General features: G+C 36.9%; 1 protein-coding gene across 1 annotated transcript; it reads left to right on the top strand.

Moving 5' to 3' along the window:
• Positions 1 to 773: 773 nt before the first annotated feature.
• Positions 774 to 11,527, top strand: wasf3a (WASP family member 3a). Its single transcript, XM_016244486.1, has 8 exons — positions 774 to 939; positions 1,520 to 1,654; positions 4,734 to 4,887; positions 4,971 to 5,088; positions 5,990 to 6,171; positions 8,230 to 8,523; positions 9,544 to 9,851; positions 10,981 to 11,527. Exons 1-8 carry the CDS (start codon positions 807 to 809, stop codon positions 11,136 to 11,138), a joined length of 1,482 nt encoding a protein of 493 aa, XP_016099972.1. The 5' UTR covers positions 774 to 806; the 3' UTR covers positions 11,139 to 11,527.
• The last annotated feature ends 8,559 nt before the right edge of the window (positions 11,528 to 20,086 follow it).

The raw sequence follows: 20,086 nt of genomic DNA, 5'->3' as shown, positions 1-20,086 counted from the left end.
CTTCAGTAAATTGTAAGTGTATTATTAAGTATATTATTAATTATATATTATTATAAGTATATATATTTTTAAATAAACAAGGGGTTGCAGGTTAAGGAAGTAAATAAATAAATCTTGATATCAATAGATACCATTGACCATTTAGCCATTTCAATTTATAACATAATCAAGTTAGATACTATTTAATTAAAATAAACAAAACACAAATTTTATTCATGACCACATATAAACCTAGCAAAAGAGTATTTTGATAAGAAAACTAAAATGACCACCAAAATACTGGACACTTCAGCCACTTGTGCAAATATTTAAATATCAATCCATTAATTCGAAGACAGCACACTTATTAAGCAAAACATTTGACAAAGGGTATTTCTTAGGTTTTAATAAAACAATAGTAAAACAAAGAATTTGGGATATTTTTGTGTGTTGGTGGAATGTCTATAGTTCCATAATAGATGTCGTTCTATAGTTATAATTGTTTCCTCTTCTTCTTCATGGTCCTCCTACTTCATAGTCTTCATGGTTTTCCACTTAACAGCTGAACCCATGATTTTATGTAATGATCATTGCCTTATATTAATAGGTTCTTAATATAAGGCAAGTTAATGTAATTTATATAACAGATTTTTAATAGGACTTCCAATTTGTAGTGTACATATATTTAGTCTATTAGTCTGTTAGTCTAGTGTGACATGGAGAAAGATGTGCGATGGATGGTGTGAGTACATTTGGTCTAATTGTCATCCTGTTTGTGTGTCCTTACAGGTGCTGGTTTGTTCGTGTACATGTGCTGAGGTGAAGTCATGCCACTGGTGAAGAGAAACATTGAGCCCAGGCACTTGTGCAGAGGAGCTGTACCTGAGACCATCAGCAATGAGCTGGAGTGTGTGACCAACAACACTCTCTCTGCCATCATACGCCAACTTAGCAGCCTCAGTAAGACCTACTTTATTATATTAGTATAACAATAGAAAAAAAAGATTTTTATTTTTAAACCAGAATAAATACTGGCCATGTACTGTAAATGTTATGATAAATTCACAGAAAAAATTTAAGCAAAACAACCTTGTTCTGAGAAGAACAGTGTAACATTTCAGCAAACACGCTAAAGCTTAATCCCATGAAGCACAGAGCAATCAACAGATGTGGATAAGGAGTATATGCATGTTCTGCGGAGTTCTATGGGTCAAAGATGCTGTGTTTATGTGAATGTATGATTAATAATAAGATGTGCATTTATTGATTTGCAGTTAATATCACCCCTGTGTGTGTGTGTGTGTGTGTGTGTTGCAGTTCTCTAGTAGATAAGAGCATGCAAATGAATTATCAATGTGTAAACATAACAGTTGAAGACTGTAAATAAAAGCTGAGAAATAACCACTATTGTGCAGAGTAGTTTGCTTTAAGAGGAATTTCCTAATAAGTGTGCCGTAAGATGCTTTGGGTAAAGCATCCAGTAAATGACTATTTAAAAGGTCATCTCTGAACCTCAGTCTTTCTTTCTCATCTACTACAGGTAAACATGCAGAGGATGTGTTTGGTGAGCTCTTTAATGAAGCCAATACATTCTATCTGCGTGCGAATTCTCTACAGGACCGTATAGATCGTCTCGCAATCAAGGTCACTCAGTTGGACTCTAGTGTGGAGGAAGGTCAGTCAAAGGTCAAAAGTCAAAGATCATATGCACTTTACCAGAAATGGGATGCATATTTAATAGGATATTCCAGGTTAAACCTAACATGCATAAGGAATGTGGGTCAAAATGACTAATGCATCCCCTTTCTTTGGTATATTTAATTTTTTCATGATGTGGTCTTTTAATCTGACATTCCCAGAATTCCTACAATAAGGTGTCTTTGATCATATTAACTTTTTTTGCCATGTATGTTATTTCTTTAAGTTATAATGAAATTTGTACCATTACCCTTGGACTGCGCATATAAATCATTGATGGTTAAACATTGTCAGTGGTAAGCAAAAACATGCCTCATACAGTACGTTGTTAGAGTTATATTTGATGAGTTCAGATGCGAAAGTCTCTAAGTGCCATCTGAAATTTTTCTTCTAAAATTAGTATTTTTCTCAAGCTCCAATGTTTGTGTTCAGTTATTTCACTTTAATGGCAATGAAAAGAACCTATTCATTGCCATTAAAGTGAAATTACTGAACCTACACACAGGAGCCTGATAAAAAATTTCATTTTAGAAGAAAATTTCAACGGGAACTTAGAGACTTTTGCATCTGAACTCTTCATTTCTTTAAATGTGTCACAATAACAGAAGAAGATGACACTGGTACATCCAGGTCTTTATTAGCAGGAATGTCAAAAATTCAAGCGATCCATGCAGGTAAATAAGTTCATAAAATGGCTTGAGAAACTTGGGTGAATAACAGTCCTTTTCTTTCTTTCTTTCTTTCTTTCTTTTAAAAGTTATATTTATGGGTTTTTATTCCTTTATTACTCAGACAGGACAGTTGAGAGATGACAGGAAAGCATTGGGTAGAGAGAGGGGAGCTGGATCGGCATAGGACTTCAAGATGGGAATCTTGGGTCATAGTGAGCACAGTTGGGCTGTATCACCGCACTAACCATGAGGCTATCGACGCTGACAACAGTCCCTTTCAATGCAGGTGCTGGCTGGTATAACTGAAGAGACAGAAGACAGATGGAAACTGAAGACAGGATGATGACAGGTAAGTATTACAAGGTGAGTAGACTGGGAAGCAGCTACATTGGGAACAAAACGAGACCAGACCAAAGTTAAGTGGAGAATGAGAGAGACGGGCGTCTAGGGGGCCGGCTGACTGACTGACTGAAGGGTTGATTTCAGCAAACCTAATGAAACAAAAAGACAAATAGAGAGTTCAAAGGTGGCATCCATGGCCATGAAGGAACATTAACAGGAAACTCGGGAATTGCCTCCTTGGTCACGTCATGACACAGGAAACTTGGGATCGAACACCTCCACTTTGATACGAGTGGGAGAGCAGTGTGCGGCGCCAAACACACATTATGTCACTGCAATAACAGGGAGAGCAATCAGTGGTGGAAGGGTCTCGGAATCCTCTAGGCTTAGAACTATCTGGCCAGATACTGGCATGATGGCCATGACATTAGGAGACTCAGGCATAGCATTCATGATAGTGGGAGACACTGACTTGATGGCCATGTTGGTTAAAGATTCTGGTGGTAGAACAGGTACTGTGCTGAGCTCTGGGACGAGTGCAAGCTCCTGACTGTGTGCGGGGAATTGAATAGGCTCCTGGTTGGGTTTGGGAAAACAAGCGGATTCCACGCCGAACTCTGCAGTGGACTCTTGGTCTGGGGGAATGCTCATAAAGACTCACAATGAACTTACTGGTTCACTGTAACTGGAGCGGACTGTGGACTGAGAATTTACAGACAAGATAGGTGGGTCCACAGTGCATAATCAATATAGCGCTCCGAAGGACAGGAGGTAATTGGACGCCGGCATCTGATTATCATCTAATCCGCCCCAGAAGATTGTTTTCAAGGTTCACTCATTCCATGGAACCAAGTTGGAAAAATCAAGAAATTCTTCAACATAATCTTCAATTGGACAGCCATCTTGTGGAATGGAGAGGAGTAAATTAGCTGGGTCAAATGATAGTATGTCTGTGGTAGTTGTTATGATCTGGTGTTCTGTCACAATAACAGAAGTACACGACACAGGTACAACCAGGTCTTTATTAGCAGGAATATCAGAAATTCATGTGATCAAAGTTGAGTAAATAAGTTCATTGAATGATTTGATAAACTTTGCTTGGTGAATAACAATCCCTTTCTTTGCAGGTGCTGTCTGGTGTAACTAATGATGTGACATTCAAACCGAGGCATCGGAGTTTGTGTTGAGAATAAATGGGTGTGCCTGATGAAGCCTCGATCTGAAGCTTGTGTTGTTAACGTAGAAATCGTGATCAATGACAAATGAAGCCACACTTTGAGTCCACAAAGAGTCCACACTTTGTGTGTCGGAATGTTTGAACCCACAGATCTTATTCAATTATATTTTTAAATACCCAGTCACACAAGTAATTTGAAGAATACAAATTATTTTAGGAAAATAAAGTATTTGCCAAATGCAATTCATATATGGGTGCTTTGTCCTAGGGGGGGGGCGTCTTTCACAGGCTTTTTGCTGCTTTATTTTTTTACCAGCCACCAGACAGCACTGTTCTTGACACTGTTAAAGCTTTGAACAGTCAGAGGAAAATCTTGGTGCTTCATGTGACTTAATTTGCCCATCACTAAGTGTAACTGAAGAGACAGAAGACTGTAAGTAAGTATTCCAAGGTGAGTACATGGCTGACTGAGTGCAGGTGGGAACCAGGAGGGATGCTGGGAAATGTAGTTCTGTAGTGACAGGGCTGGTGACTGGGGATTGTGAAAAAAAATGACACAGTAAGGCCAACAAAACAATATCAAACTCAATACCACTGATTAGCAGCATGATACAGAAATGATAGACAGGCCCAGAGTTAATTTTCTTCATTTTTAAAGAAAACGTGGAATTGATTTAATGATGGTTAATGTGTTTAATGGAACTTCAATAACACAAATTGTTAAACCGAAATATATTCAACTCAGAGATAATATAGAGCAGGTGCAGAATTTTTGCAAATGTTGGTTTGGAAATTTGGGAAAAAATCTGTGGAGTGCGGAGAGATGTACTCTGTGTAATAATCACTCTGTTTCATTTTTGTCACAGTTTCACTCCAGGATATTAATATGCGTAAAGCCTTTAAAAGCTCTACAGTTCAAGACCAGCAGGTGGTGACAAAGAGCAGCATTCCAACCCCCATCACAGAGCTGTACAACACCAGCGACAAACCACCACCTCTGAACATACTCTCTGCCTACAGGTGTGTTTGTGTGTATGCTTTCTTCTTCTTCTTCTTCTTCAAGATGCATTATAAGTTTATAAATATGTTTTTGTTTTATCTAGGGATGACCATATTGATGGAATTAAGTTCTACACAGACCCCTCCTATTTCTTTGACTTGTGGAAGGAAAAAATGCTTCAAGACACAGAGGACAAGAGAAAAGAGAAGAGAAAACATAGGGTAAAGCAATTACTCTTTTAAATATTTTTCATCTATTAATCTGGTAGCATTCTTGCTAAACAAGTTAGGCTTACATTAAAGAACTTAAAGGAATAGTTCACCTAAAAATGAAAATGTACTCATTCCCAAGCCATCTAAGATATAGATAAGTCTGTTTCTTCATCAGAACAGAGTTGGAAAAAATTGGCATTATATCACTTGCTCACCAATGGATCCTCTGCAATGAAAGAGTGCCGAAAAAAAGAGAGTCCAAACAGTGGATAAAAACATCACTATAATCCACAAGTAATCCACACAACTCTAGTCCATCCGTTAGCATCTTGTGAAGTGAAAAGCTGTGTGTTTGTAAGAGACAAATCCATCAAGGCATTTTAAATTTAAACCATCTCTTCTCTCCAAAATTCTGTCCATAATCCATAATAACGCTTCCTCCAGTGAAGTTTATTCCTTGTTGCCCTCTCACAACTGTCTTGGACTGATTCCTCTTGTAAACAGTGCTCGATCTGTACATATCATGATTTACATTAGACAATTTTTTCTCTAGACAAAGCTGTATTATGGTTATAGGACTCATATTTTTGCCGGATGCAATGATTTGAAGTTAAAAACATCTTAAAGGTGGATTTGTTTCTTACAAACACGCAGTTTTTATTTTTCTCCAAGTCTGTTCCAATGAAGAAACAAACTCTATCTTCATCTTGGATGGTCTGAGAATTTTTATTTTGGGGTAAACTATTGCTTTAAGGACTTTTGCCTATTTGACCACAGTTTCTTTTCTGCCAGATGAAAAATGTATTGCTCAGAAGTAACTTTCAGAAAACGTTTTTTTTTTCTTCAAGCTAACATACAAATCACTTAGATCATCTTCAGTATGTCCTCACTTTCTCTTCTTTTCACACAGGAGCAGAAGCGGTGTGTTGATGGTACATTGCCCCGTGAGGTGAAAAAGGTTCGTAAGGCTCATAACCGCAGACAAGAATGGAACATGATGGCTCTTGATAAGGAGCTGCGGCCGGACCATCATCATTATCATTCACTTCACAGGGGTGTATCATCTGAGGGCTCGCTGTCTCCAGACGGCAGGTTTGTCAGCTCTCAATGCACAAAATTATCCCTTATGGTATAAAATACTAGTTAAAGAATATGTCTGCGGTTTTAAATAGCATTTGTGCAATAATAATCATATTGCCATAAACAAAATCAACTCATCAGTCAGGGTTTATAAAAAATAATAATGGCTACAGTAATGCACTAAAAGAAAGTGAAAGGGACAATGCAATGCAAACATAACATGCACTGGCACACAATGCAAAATACACACTGGCATGATATGCACAAGAACACAAGACAAGTTGTTGGTAACACTTTCTATGAAGCCCATATTTATAATACATTATAAGGGTATTCTTAAGGCATTATAATGAATGCATAATGCATTATAAAAAATGCATATCATCTTATGAATATTCATAAGAGCAGTTTTAATGTATTATAATATTTACTTATTTGTGGTTATAGCTTTTAAGAGAATGGTGATTTATAACACACAGTGACCACATTGCATCCACTTAAGTTACAATGGATTTTATTTCTCATACTGTAGTTATAATGTATTATAAGTCTGATATCTTGCCATCTTTCTTATGCTACTTTACTTAAAGCAATCAAAGACCATTTATAAGTATAGTAGTAGTAATAATAATACTATTTTTTTTCTCAAACAGCCATAAGATCAGATATCAAATCAGATGAACATGTTCACATTTGCTTTGAACTATTTTTATTGTAATATAAGTATGTTTATTTTGATGGTACCCTTTAGACAGCTGTTGATAAGTAACTCTTCAACTACATGTCAACTAGCAGTCATTGGAGTATTGGTATTATGTCTGCTAAATATATGCTAACACTTTATTTTAATGGTTCCCCAACAGACAAACTGACTATGAGCAACTTTGCAAGTACGTCAACATTCTACCTACCCTAACCTTAACCTAAGTCTACTAATACTCCAATAAGAGTTAGTTGACGTGTAGTTGCAAAGTTGCTTATAGACTAAGGGGACCATCAAAATAAAATGTAACCTAACATATAAACATTGCATTTTTATTATTTGAAAGTATAACTAGCTGACATTAAAATTAATATTTGCCTCACAGGGAACACTCAAATAACACTCTGCACCTAACCACTTAAAAGATGTAATAAGGTACTGTGCAGATCTTAAATAAACAATGACATTATAAATGTAAAAGTAGATTTAATATGGTGTTCATTGTGTGTTATAAATAATCATAATCTTAAAACGTATAACCACAAATGTGTAAGTATCATAATGTATTATAAATGTTGTTATGATTATTTATAAGATGATAAAACATATTATAAGGTTTTTTTGTAATGCATTATGCATTCATTATAATGCCTAAGAATACCCTTATAATGCATTATAAATAAGGGCTTTATAGAAAGTGTTACCAAGTTGTTTAACGTTACAATTAAATAAAAATTGACAATTCTTATTTTTATGGAATATTGCAATGTGTATTAAAATGATTTATTAACCTCCAGTAACCCATCACTCACATCCAACAATCCAGTCAATTTCTGATAAACAAATCTCTTCCTGCCCTAAAGTTTTCCTCATTCCAAAAGCTGTTTGGCTTTGAAAAGATGATCGCAGTTTCCGATTTATGCCAACTTTAAGTGCTGAAATAAAATAAAACAAAGAGCACAAGTGCATGATTGATTGATTGATTAACCTCATCAAGCAGAACAAGTAGAAATTTTCTACAAGAGTCACAAATTCTGTTTCTAGAGTCTACCTGTTATTCATTTAACTGTGTGTAGATATTTGCTTTCACAGGATTCCTCAAAAAATAATGGTTAAAAATAAAAAATATCTAAAAATATATTTACAATATTTTGTTAAAATAAATGCAGCCATCATGAGCAAAAATAAATAACTTAATTTTCATAGTTATTCCAAACTTTTGATCAGTAGTTCATATTTGTATTGAGTATTTTATAATTATTTTAAATAAATGAAATGTATAAATTTCTTATGGTTCAGTTAGTCAAAAATCTTTATTTCAATGTTTGCATTATTGCAATGTATTGCATTTATCATCTTTTCAACAGACCACATCCAAACAGCTACCCAGTCCAAGCATGTCACGCTCAAGCACGGGCCAGCCATGCTCATGCGCAGCCACATCCCTTCATGCCTGTGGAGACAGCATCATCTAGTGCAAATGGAGGGATAGAGCACGAGTACCACAGCATTGAAGGGCCTGTGGGAGTGGGTGTGGGTGTGGGTGCTGATGTAGGTTACAGAGTGGGTGTACTCGCTCGAACACATCCAACTCCTCCACAGTACCCACCCCCTGAAAATGGAGTCAATGGAACCATCATGCTTCCTCCAACAGACTATAGGTAACAGCAAACATGTGGGACTCTTTAAAAAATGTGATGTTGTAGTTTTGTGTTGAAAAATGTATCAGAATGCTGAAAGTCTGCTGCGATGCAATAGTGTCCCACCTCACACACACAACATATATATCATTTTTGTTGTGATGAAATGTTGACTAAAATACTACAGTACATTTGCATTATAATCAAAGTACATAAAACCATTTTAACTGTAGTGGGTTATTTGATATTTCTTTTAAAATCAATTTATTTTAAATACATGACATACAAGTTTCAATAGAATGGCATTTAAAGAATATTTTATGAATTATTGTCAGTACATTCGACAGTTTACAGAGTGGGTGTAACCTACTTAAGTGGCTCAAAACAGCACAAGTTCAGCTATTTGCATTTAATATAAATGTAAAGTATAATACATTTTCATTAAATTGCAATTAACATGCTATTATATATCTAAAAATAAGTATATTCTTCTTTTAAAGTATATTATTTCCCTAATAAGTACCCCTAAACTGTTAACATGGGTGTAGAAAAAAGATGCACTGCACAACAATACTTGCCCATGTTTAGAATTATAAAGAGCCACCTTGTCCGTTACAGATCTTAAAAAGAATATAGAGCAGGATCTTAAGTTAGTCTGGAAACTTAAGTTTTGTTTAAAAAGTACAGGAATGATACAGTGAGTGCTTTTGAGAAAGATTTTGGAAAGATAATTTGGAGTTATGGCTGTCAAATAATAGGTACTTCATACTTTTTAACACAAGTTCTTATTATGAAGTCAATGTTTCTGCAAGTTTTCTTGGTTAATTCTGGTTAATAAACTATTTCAGGTGAACCCACCCCATAAGTAGGCAGTTCTTGGCCAGAAAAGTCTACAAAGTGGACCAGACTTCATGCCAATAGTAAAAAGCCTGTATCCAAAACAAAATATATGCTGGTGACCCTGTATGCTGGTCCATGTAGAGGTTACTTGGAGAGGTTTCAAAAACTAGGTTTCTCAAGCTCTCTCTTTCTCTCTTATAGTATGATGGAGTACTATGTCAGTTCAGGCCCTCCGCCCCCTCCAGCGGGTCCCGTCATTCCATCTCCACAGACGGCTTTTGCCTCACCTCCAGCTACTCCTCATCCTGGACCTATCACATCAGCCTTACAGTATCCTCTTCCACCTGTGCCACCTCCTGGACCTGTTTTAGCTTCACCTCCTGAAGGTCCACCTCCTCCTCCAGCACCTCCCGTACCTCCTCATCCTGTAGCACTTAGAGAGGGACGGAGACTAACTCTGCAGCCCGTCACAGATGCTCGCAGTGACCTGCTCTCAGCAATACGCATGGGTAAGTGGAGTGTGATTTTGCATATTTTTTATACATCAACAGGAGAGTGTTGTCCATGGTGGCATACTTTAGCATTACCACAGTACAGTGCACTGTTGTAAAAAAAAAAGAAGTACACTTCAGCATACTTAAAAAAAAAAAAAAGAGTAGTTATTATGGAAATAACATATTTTAAAAGAATATACTTAAGTGTGAACTGAATGTAATGTTTTGGACACTTAGTTATGTGTGTAACTGAAAATGCGTTATTGTGTAAATTTATATTAAATGCAATCAGCTGAACCTTAGAGCGTTTTTAGACCAACTTAAATAGGGCATAATTACATCTTTATATTTCATAATTTCTTGCTTTGTCTTTGCTCCCGAATGTAATGACAAACATTTATGGTACACTAAAATATACTTCATTATTAATGAGACTTGACATGTATTTAAATACATTTGTCATTACATATTTATATTAATGAAGTTGCAATTAGTACATTTAAAAATATTAACTTTAAATGTAATATCAGTTAACTCATTCTGGTTAAATTATAATTAAGTACTTCACATGTACTTTAGTATGTTAGACAACATGTCAAAATAAGTTTACTTCTTTAAAGCGTTGCAAAAGATTATGTAAAGGTAATTATTAAAAATTAACTTTAACAATTACAAAGTGCATTTTTAAACGTATACATATGCACTTTAAGAAACAGTCATGAAAATTGACTTCTTTTAGGTACATTTAAGTTGCCATTTAATTCAACTACATATTTTTTAAAATATACTTTTGATATTTGAAGTAGACTACAAGCGCACGTTCAATACAATTAAGCACACTTCTTTTTCATATATGACACTGTACATCATTTTAATTGGATTATTTGAATGTTTTATTATGACCAGATTTCAATTAATATTGTAATATTTATATAGCTTACATGTAAATGTACAGTAGGTGTCCTTGTTGATAGTCATATAATTGATATATAGTCATTTAATTCATTTCAATAATTTTAGTTTTTGTTGTTTAGTAAAAACTCAACAGCTATGTTAAGATTGAGGAGTGTCAAACGACTGTGTGTGCAGTAAACATGCATTTTGTGTTATTTGTGTTCACATGTGTTTTTGTGTGTGTGTTCAGGTATTCAACTAAAGAAAGTACAGGAGCAACAAGAACAGCAGGCTAAAAGAGAGCCGGTAGGGAACGATGTGGCTACTATACTCTCTCGCCGCATTGCAGTGGAGTATAGCGACTCAGAAGACGACTCCGAACTCGATGAGAATGAATGGTCTGACTGATTATAGTCAACCACACACACACAAAAGTAGATAGAGACCTTCCTCTTTAGTATGAAAGTACATTCACCTTCAGATACCTACATATAGTTGATCATTGAGAATGATGTCAATTTCTCAAAATATGTTTAGGTAATATATAGACCTTAAGAAACTAAAGCAGTCTCTTATGCACTCAAACCAGACAAATGTTCAAGCTACAGAAAGGAGATATTTAAAGCGTTCATTTAAAAAGACTTTCAGTATTGTCTGTTTTTATTATTTTAATATTCTTTCAGTTGAATAATCTGCTAATGTAATGTACGTTTATTTATTGCTTTATTTTTCTATTACCTCTTTTCTTCCGCTTGTACCAAGAAATTATTGTGTGAAAAAATCCCGTGTGAATAAATTTAGCTCTCTTTCCATCCAAATTCCATGGCATTTTATTGCAGTTAAAGAAATAATTTTTTCAGAGTGATTAACAAATTAATTCAGAGCATGATAGAATTTAAGTAGAACATGACAGTATTTAATAATATTACAATGTCTTGATAAATAATTATAGAATTGCAGATTAACTTCTCTTTCATTTATGCCAAAGTGAAATATTTATTGAGTGATTACAAATTTAAATCCCGAGTTAATAACGGTCCACCGGATTTAGACTTTCTAAATTCAAGAAATCTAGAAAGATGAAAAAAAATAAAAACCCTGTTCAGGACAAAATGATAAAGAATTCATATTAATAAATGGCTACACTGAAAAAAATTATATTACTGTCTGTCTTTATAAGTGACACTATAACAAACACTTGTGTATGATGCTCAGATTCATTAGCTGCTGTAGTTAAATAACTATAAGAGTAAGAAAACGCAGTCATTTGCGCAACACAATGGTGGGTTAATGATGAATAATTTCATAACAAATACCAGTTTGCAACATAACATTTTTGTAAAGCTAAAATAACTAGAAGCTGTTGAAACTGGAAGCCTTGCACATTCAAGTTAAAAATGCATAAACTAATACCACATACTTTAAGACTGCATATAATCTAAGATACTAATATGCACTTTTTAGAGATAGATAAGGTACCGTGTTTCCTATTTTAGGGCACTACCCCAGTGATAAGCTGTTGTACCACTGACTAGACTATTGTGTTCAGCTGTTAATATGTTAACTTTGACAGCTCTAATTGTAGTGTAAATCTTGGTTTATTCATATGACTTGGTTGATACCTTGACTTCAAGAAGTCATGTTCTTAAGTTATTCTTATGATTCTTAAAGGGGTCATATGATGTTGCTAAAGAGAACATTATTTTGTGTATTTGGTTTAATGCAATGTGTTTATGCGGTTTAAGGTTCAAAAAACACATTATTTTCCACATAATGTACATTATTGTTTCTCCTCCATGCCCCGCCTTTCTGAAACACGTACATTTTTACAAAGCTCATCGGTCTGAAAAGGGAGGTGTGCTCTGATTGGCCAGTTATCCAGTGTGTTGTGATTGGCTGAATACCTCAAGCGTGAGACAGAAATGGTACGCCCCTTACCATACTGTGTTTCCATCGTACAGTCTATGGTTTCCATGTGTCCTGGCGTGACGAGACAAATCCAATAAAACCCATTACGAACGAGGCATTTGTTGCATCCAGTGGGGACATAATTATGGATTATAATGACTTATACTGTGTTTTTACGCCTTTGCGTTGCGTATTGCGCCGCGTAAACATAAAACCATGTATGCATTTGTGATCGGAGAAATTACAAACATTAAGCCTACTCTACACTGCCCAAACTCGCGTTTGAATCATCATTGGCAAATTCTTTAAATATAAAAAACGTACTTACAGACTGTGAGTCAGAAGCACCAGACTGTCCTTGCAAAGTTGGAACTGCCCCACTTTATAGAAACATTATGTCCTCTTTTGGAAGGCCAAACAAAGTAGTTTCACTTTCACAACGAAACACACAGCATATCCACAACATGGCGGCGGTGGCAACAATACTACAGCGAGAATAAAAGTTATGCCTTCTTTCTTTGCGTGAACATTTGGGCGGCGTTATGCAAATCTTCCCACACAGTGACGTAGACGTGGGGGCGTGTTGAAACGAGACGTTTTAGGAGGGCATGGACAAGTCTTAACTTTTATAAAGAATATCTCTTTGGATTTGAGACTTTAGTCTTTGCAACTTTACAGATCTTCTTTATGCACCAAGAGCTTGTAACACTCCAAAGAGAAAGGAAATTGAAATCGCATCATATGACCCTTTTAAGAGACTGATATGATTTTAGTTGTCTACATGAAATGGTATAGGACTCTAGAGCTTAGTATATCTTAAATATCTAAAATAATAATAATAAAAATCTTTTTTGAAGAGGCAGTCTTAAGTCGCTGGGTTATATTTGTAGCAATAGCCAAAAAAAACATTGTATGGGTCAAAATTATTGATTTTTCTTTTATGCCAAAAATCATTAGGATATTAAGTAAAGATCATGTTCCATGAAGATATTTTGTAAATTTCCTACCGTAAATATATCAAAACTTAATTTTTGATTAGAAACGTGCATTGCTAAGAACTTCATATGGACAACTTTAAAGGCGATTTTCTCAGTATTTATATTTTTTTGCACCCTCAGATTCCAGATTTTCAAATAGTTGTATCTCAGCCAAATATTATCCTATCCTAACAGACTATACATCAATGGAAAGCTTATTATTCAGCTTTCATATGATGTATAAATCTCAATTTCAAAAAATTGACCCTTATGACTGGTTTTGTGGTCCAGTGTCACATTTGTTTTAGGAATCAAACATCTCTTCACAATTTAGATTGGCTTCATTTTTCACTTTGCCTCAGTTCACTTCACTTAGTTAAGGACTAAATGTATGGTTGTTAAAATGACACAAAAAGAGGTCAGGAAATGCATTCTGGATTATTGCCTATTGAAGATCTTGCTGATTTAAGACCTAAAAACGTAGAGTTGTCTGAACACAATGGTGGGGGATTACAACAACCTTTTAATGTTTCAAACCCACTGTCGGATGCATTGTAGGGCTCATGAATGGGACAAGTTAACAGACCACAATAGTGGCATTGGTGCTAAACTTTTTCACAATTCTAGACACGTCACATACTTCACATATTTTTGGTGTTGTACATCTGGGTATGATGGAAGCTTTGTGACATTTTATGCATGTATTTGAAAAGAGTCTCACATCTTGCAAGCATAGTTTTTACATGTCGGTTGAGTTCAAGTTTGATTTTTTTATGTATTTTTAATGCTCCCTCCTCACATTAACAAAAGAAGAAAATTATTTGTTCATTAAATGTCTTAAAAGAAATGTCTTAAATTATACAAACTGAAACAAGCAACTCTAAATCTAGCTATTTAGATTGAATGATGCAGTCATCTGCAGTATAATTGATTAAAAGCTGAGCGTTATTGTGATTACATGGCAAAATGAAAAAAAAATTTGAGCGGATACATTCCTTTCTTACATTTTGTTTACTGTCTGCATCACACACAGAGCACCTGGTGGTCTGTCTGTTTTTCCTTTCTTCCTGAGAACATTCTTTCTCACACTCTGACTCTGTTGTTTTCAAGTATTTGAATTTTTTTTTTAATGGAATTAAAAACCCACAGCCTCAAAAGCCCTTGCCCCTGTTTCCATATGGCTCAGAAATGTTCCCATAGCGATCTCCCACTGGCCCTGCTTATTTGCGATAGTGGTTGAAGTGCGGCATGCTGCCATGCAAAGTTCATTAAATCACTGTTTTACTACTCAGCTTAATCCCTATACCGATACAGCAGTACAATCCCGAAAGACAAGAGAAAGACAGACAGAAGAAGAGGGCTTAAAGACTTGACAGATCAGATCTGACATTTTGCTTTCCCACTGTTGCCAGGGAGTGCAAGGAATATTTGCTTCTGAGCACTAGCACTGCTCTTGAGGCAAAACACGTGGGGATACGGGACATGTCCTCCCATCCACCCCATGAAATGCCTCCTCAGTCTAGAACTGTACTTAATTGTGGCCATCTGCCAGTGAATTCAGCAGGGTATCGGTTTTATAGACCGCGTCCTATTGTCCTGTTCTTGTATCAAGTTTGCATTAAAGTTGAACTCGGGTGCAGGAACAATTTAGAGATAAAGCAAGTCCTATGTTTTTGGCAGCGCTGCCCCCTCCCTATCCTATCCACACACAGCAGCTCCTACTGTAAGGGACGTCTTCACCAGCGGGGAGTCAAAAAGGATCTCATGGAATGCCTGTCCTCTGTTTTGTTTAGTTTTGTTTATACATTGACAATGTGTAATAGCTCTTTACTGTGGGGAGTTGGGGAGAGTGGGATGTTAGGAGATGGTGTTAAGAAAAGAAAAAAACTACTGTGGTACGTGCCAAGTGCCAATTGTCTCCTTGTAATAGGCATCAAAAGACCAACTTCTGTGAGTTACCATACAGGTGAACTCCCTCCTGGGAAAGTAGGATTTTTCTCAGCCTCCTCAGAGAACCAGCGTCGCTCTTTTCTCTCCCAGCAGTAACGGGATTAGTCGTGCCATTGCTCTCCCGGCTTTCACGCCACTGTCTACTTCCCATCTTCTACTAATGTGATTATCCCAGCCCCTGTGGTCCAAGCAGAAGGACGAGGGATTCCTCTTCAGTTGCACATTCACGGTGCCTCACAGAATCCCCTCTCCAGCAACACCACCCAAATTCTCTGGCACCTCTGTAGGACCTGCTGGGCACAATTCAGATGCCATCTTAGTCAAAACAAGACAAAAATTAGACAAAAATTGCATTACGCCTCCATGCCTTGAGAATCACTGTCTCAACAGCTATTACTCCTACTGTGCAGTCCCAAGATTAGTTAATTACCAATGACCCACTACCTACTTATTTCACATCAGTGTGCTTCATGTCAAATTAGATTAGATTCAACTTTTTTTGTCATTGTGCAGAGTACAAGTTGTGGCCATAAGCCTACATACACCTTGCAGAATCTGCATATTCTTAAATTTAAAGAACTAAATAAGGGACTATATATTATTTCTTACTGGCTTACAAAGCTATTTCACATAACAGATGTTTACATATAGTCCACAAAACAAAATAATAACGGAATTTCAACTATGACAAGTTTTAGCATGTTAATAGACATGACAGTGTTAATGCATTTGATCTTGGCGGTCTGGATATGCTATATGCTGCCGCTGCAGAGTAAGGACACAACAAGTACACAGACAAATTAGCTGTGTCCCAAAGTTAAGTGCACACACTTCGAAGGGCACGGACTTCGAAGGCCATGCAAATTAGCTGTGTCCCAAAGTTGAGTGCACACACTTCGAAGGGCACACACTGCATGAAGGACGCTCCGCCTTCGCAGGATTTCCTAATTGTGCCACCAGGGGTTCCCAAATAGGCTCTGACTCTGTCACATAGCAACTGTACAAGAGGACAGCTGACGAGAGGACCATCCTGACAGGATAGGTGGAGCCAGAATTGCTCGTTTTTATTTGTATGTTTTACATCATAATGGAGGAGACTGTGGGAATGTTTCAGGGCTTAGCCAAGACCGAGGCCAGGTAAATTACACTGGTTTGCTGCATTCTTAATTGCTGAATTACAGCTTTAAATACAGGTATTGGCTTGGTGCTTACTTGAATAATGTAATGATACATATGAAAAACTACAAAACACACACGCAAACACACACACACACACACACGTCTGGTTTGCTATCCTTGTGGGGACTCTCCATAGGCGTAATGGTTTTTCTACTGTACAGACCGTATATTCTATTGCCCTACACCAACCCTACACCTACACCTACCCCTTACAGGAAACTTTCTGCATTTTTAGATTTTCAAAAAACTTCATTCTGCGTGATTATTAGCTTGTTTACCCACGGGGACCTCAATTTAGGTCCCCACCATGACATGAGTCCCCATGAGTCTGTGTGTATTCAGGTTTATACCCCACCAGAATAGAAAAACAGGTACACGCATTTTTCTCATACAAATGTGAAGTACTAACTTTTTTTTCCTCACAAGACAGCAACATGACAAAAACATGGTCTTTTACAACATGATGCATTGTTGTAGATTAAACTACCCAACAGTATATTAAGTAGGCAACTTCAAATTTAATAACCTTGAACATATTCAGAAGTAAAATGCAACATACATTTGCATTTTATATGAGTATGCAAGATAATACTTTTACTTAAAGGATAGTTCACCCAAAAATGAAAATTTTGTAATCATTTACTCACCCTCAATTTGTTCATTTTTGGTTGAACTGTCCCTTTAGCTAAGGTTTTAAATATGACTAGTACTGTTCCCCAATGTGGTATTAGTAGTTACTAAAGTAGTTTACTAAAGTATCTCAATATTTCTTCTACCAATTACTAGCTCTAAACAATTTCTCTTTTCCTTCTTTCCCTAAATCAGACCAGACCCCTCTACTGCAGGATAAAGCTGAATGTGCCAGCGGCTGGACAGGTTTTTAATGGTTTTCGGCTGAGCAGGGAGGCCCTGACAGTGCTGCTGGATCTTCTGAGAAGTGAACGGCAACACAGATGGGGTGCCACAATCCAGACCCTGGATGCCAGTGGTACATCATACAGAGTGTTTGCCATGCCTCATTCCACTGTCCACCGCATTGTCTTCCGAGTCGCTGAGGAGGTGCTGGCCATTCACCAAGAGATTCACCTCCCAAAGACCCCAGAACACATGGAGGCAGGGCTGGGCTCAAAATGTATGTTGTTTTTTCTAAGCTATGTTGTAAATAGTTGTAAAAAGTACTTTCAGTAATGTATAGAACAATTTGTTTTAATGTGTAAAAAAAATTATTTACAAGACAAAAAAATAAACAGAATAATGTTTTGTGAAAAAATGATAAACTGCATTAAAAAAATTAACAATGTACATAATTACTTCTCTTTTATTTACACGTGAATATGCAAAACAAATATACAAATTGTACAGAAAGTACTCAGGCTCATTTACAAATAAATTACACTACAAAAATGAATAATGTATACAACTTATTCATTTCATTTTTAACTTACATCACAAAAATAAACTACAGAAATTAGGTTGTTTCATTGACAATGTGACAATTAAAAAAAGATATTGAAAAACTGTAATGTACCCATTTTCCCCCGTTTTCTCTTGCCTAATAAATAATGTATTTGTTAAGCATTTTCTCCCTGCTCTCCTGTGCTCTTCTCTCCTCTGTCTCTCTCTCTAGAGTTTGATATCCTCCCCGAGTAGCTCCACCAGTTTCCACTCACTCCCTCACCTGTCCCAGGACACTTGCAATCCTAATAAACTAACTAATTTATTTGTAATAATAAAGCAAATAAACCATGCCTGTTAACAACAATAGCACAATGAATTTCAGCAAAAATGTGTGTATTAACTTGCTTACTTTGTATTTGTTAAGTCTTTCCACAGCAGGCCCATTTTCTCCAGAATAGTACTAAAACAAGAGAAAATGGAAACACTTGTGAAAAATATAAAGACAGGTTTGCAATCTTAACATTAGAAAATATGACACAGCAGGACGTGCATACGAAATACTGAAGTGCTAAAGTTTGTTTAAAACATTTGTAGACATATCTTGAATGACAGCACTACAAAAACACAACAAAGGGAAAGACTATTGCCTTATATAGTGGTTGTCTTATTGTTTGTGGGCTTTGTGTTAAAAAAACCCTGGCTTTTAACACTTTTGCTAGGTATTTGAGTAAATGAAAACACAATACTTACATTTCAATGTGAATTCCCCCACAGAACTCTCACCCACCCTGTTCTTCTTCTTCTTCTTTTGATGTTTTATGGCAGTTGGCAAACCCGCCCTGTTCTTTGAATATAAACACTGTTGTCATCTGTGCGCGAGTGATTCTGGGATATGGTAGGGTGCGAAGTGTCCATCAAATGTACACTTGCATTTGAAGTCGCTTTCGAAATACGTCAGCCTTCGTCGCGCCATGGTGACGCAATCGGCCTTGAAATGCAGTCTTCGGAGGGTGCATTCTGAACTGGGACAGCTTACGTCGTGGCACTGTGATGCAAACACACTTCAAATGCGCACATTGGAGTCCACGCACTTCAGTTTGGGACACAGCTTGCATATTTTGCATGTCTCTCTTAGTTAACACACCTGATTCAGATAACCAGCTCGTTAGAAGAGAACTACGTGCATGAACTGTGTTCCAATTGATATGATCCCTAAACAGTGTCCATTGCTCCCTACTCCCTACTCCATGAGAACTGGGATTGGGAAACGCTGGCCTATGTGGACTGCATCCATTTCATATGTATAATAACTGTTTTTCCCAAAGACTTAGCTTATAGTAGCTGAAAAGTATTTAAAGTGAAACGTCTCCAGGTTACTTCTGTAAACATTGTTTCCCGGAAGGGAATGAAATGCTGCGTCGAAACGCTAAGGGAACACCTTCAGCGTGACCATGCTCTGAATCACATTTGTAATCAGTCCAATAGATGGGTGAGATGTCACGGGCGGGTGACATAATGACTAGGAAGCTATAAAAGCATGTGCTGTGGAACCGGCGTCAGCTTCTAGGAATGAAGCAAGTGCTTGCAGGGATGCCGGAAGTACGGCCTGAGACTCAGGAACTCAGGAACTCGAGCTGTGTCGAAACGCTAAGGGAACGAGTATGCCCACGCCACCAGACAGACAAATCCCTGCAAAGTTGTGGAAGCTAGGGCGAGAGAACAGAAGAGCCCGGAGTGGCTCACATATCTAGGCCATAGAACCTGACGAACGTTAGGGGCGTGGACCAACCCTGCAGCGTTGCAGATGTCCTGCATAGACACACCTGCTAAAAAGGCCTTGGAGGTCACCACACCTCTAGTAGAGTGAGCCTTGACCCCCAATGGCGAGGGGAGATCAGAGGACTCGTAAGCAGTAGCAATGGCTTCAACTATCCACTGACTGAG

Source organism: Sinocyclocheilus grahami, unplaced genomic scaffold (assembly GCF_001515645.1).
Source record: "Sinocyclocheilus grahami isolate Dianchi unplaced genomic scaffold, SAMN03320097.WGS_v1.1 scaffold720.1, whole genome shotgun sequence".
Classification (NCBI taxonomy): Eukaryota; Metazoa; Chordata; class Actinopteri; order Cypriniformes; family Cyprinidae; genus Sinocyclocheilus; species Sinocyclocheilus grahami.
Note: the sequence above shows the minus strand (reverse complement) of the source record. Positions and strands in the feature narration are given on the sequence as shown.

What these genes read in the sequence shown, in the direction of transcription:
- wasf3a (XM_016244486.1), top strand. Translation starts at nt 807, where the DNA reads ATGCCACTGGTGAAGAGAAACATTGAGCCCAGGCACTTGTGCAGAGGA. An exon ending in GGACTCTAGTGTGGAGGAAG is followed by an intron (nt 1,655 to 4,733) that starts GTCAGTCAAAGG and finishes TTTTTGTCACAG; the next exon opens with TTTCACTCCAGGATATTAAT. An exon ending in AAGAGAAGAGAAAACATAGG is followed by an intron (nt 5,089 to 5,989) that starts GTAAAGCAATTA and finishes CTTTTCACACAG; the next exon opens with GAGCAGAAGCGGTGTGTTGA.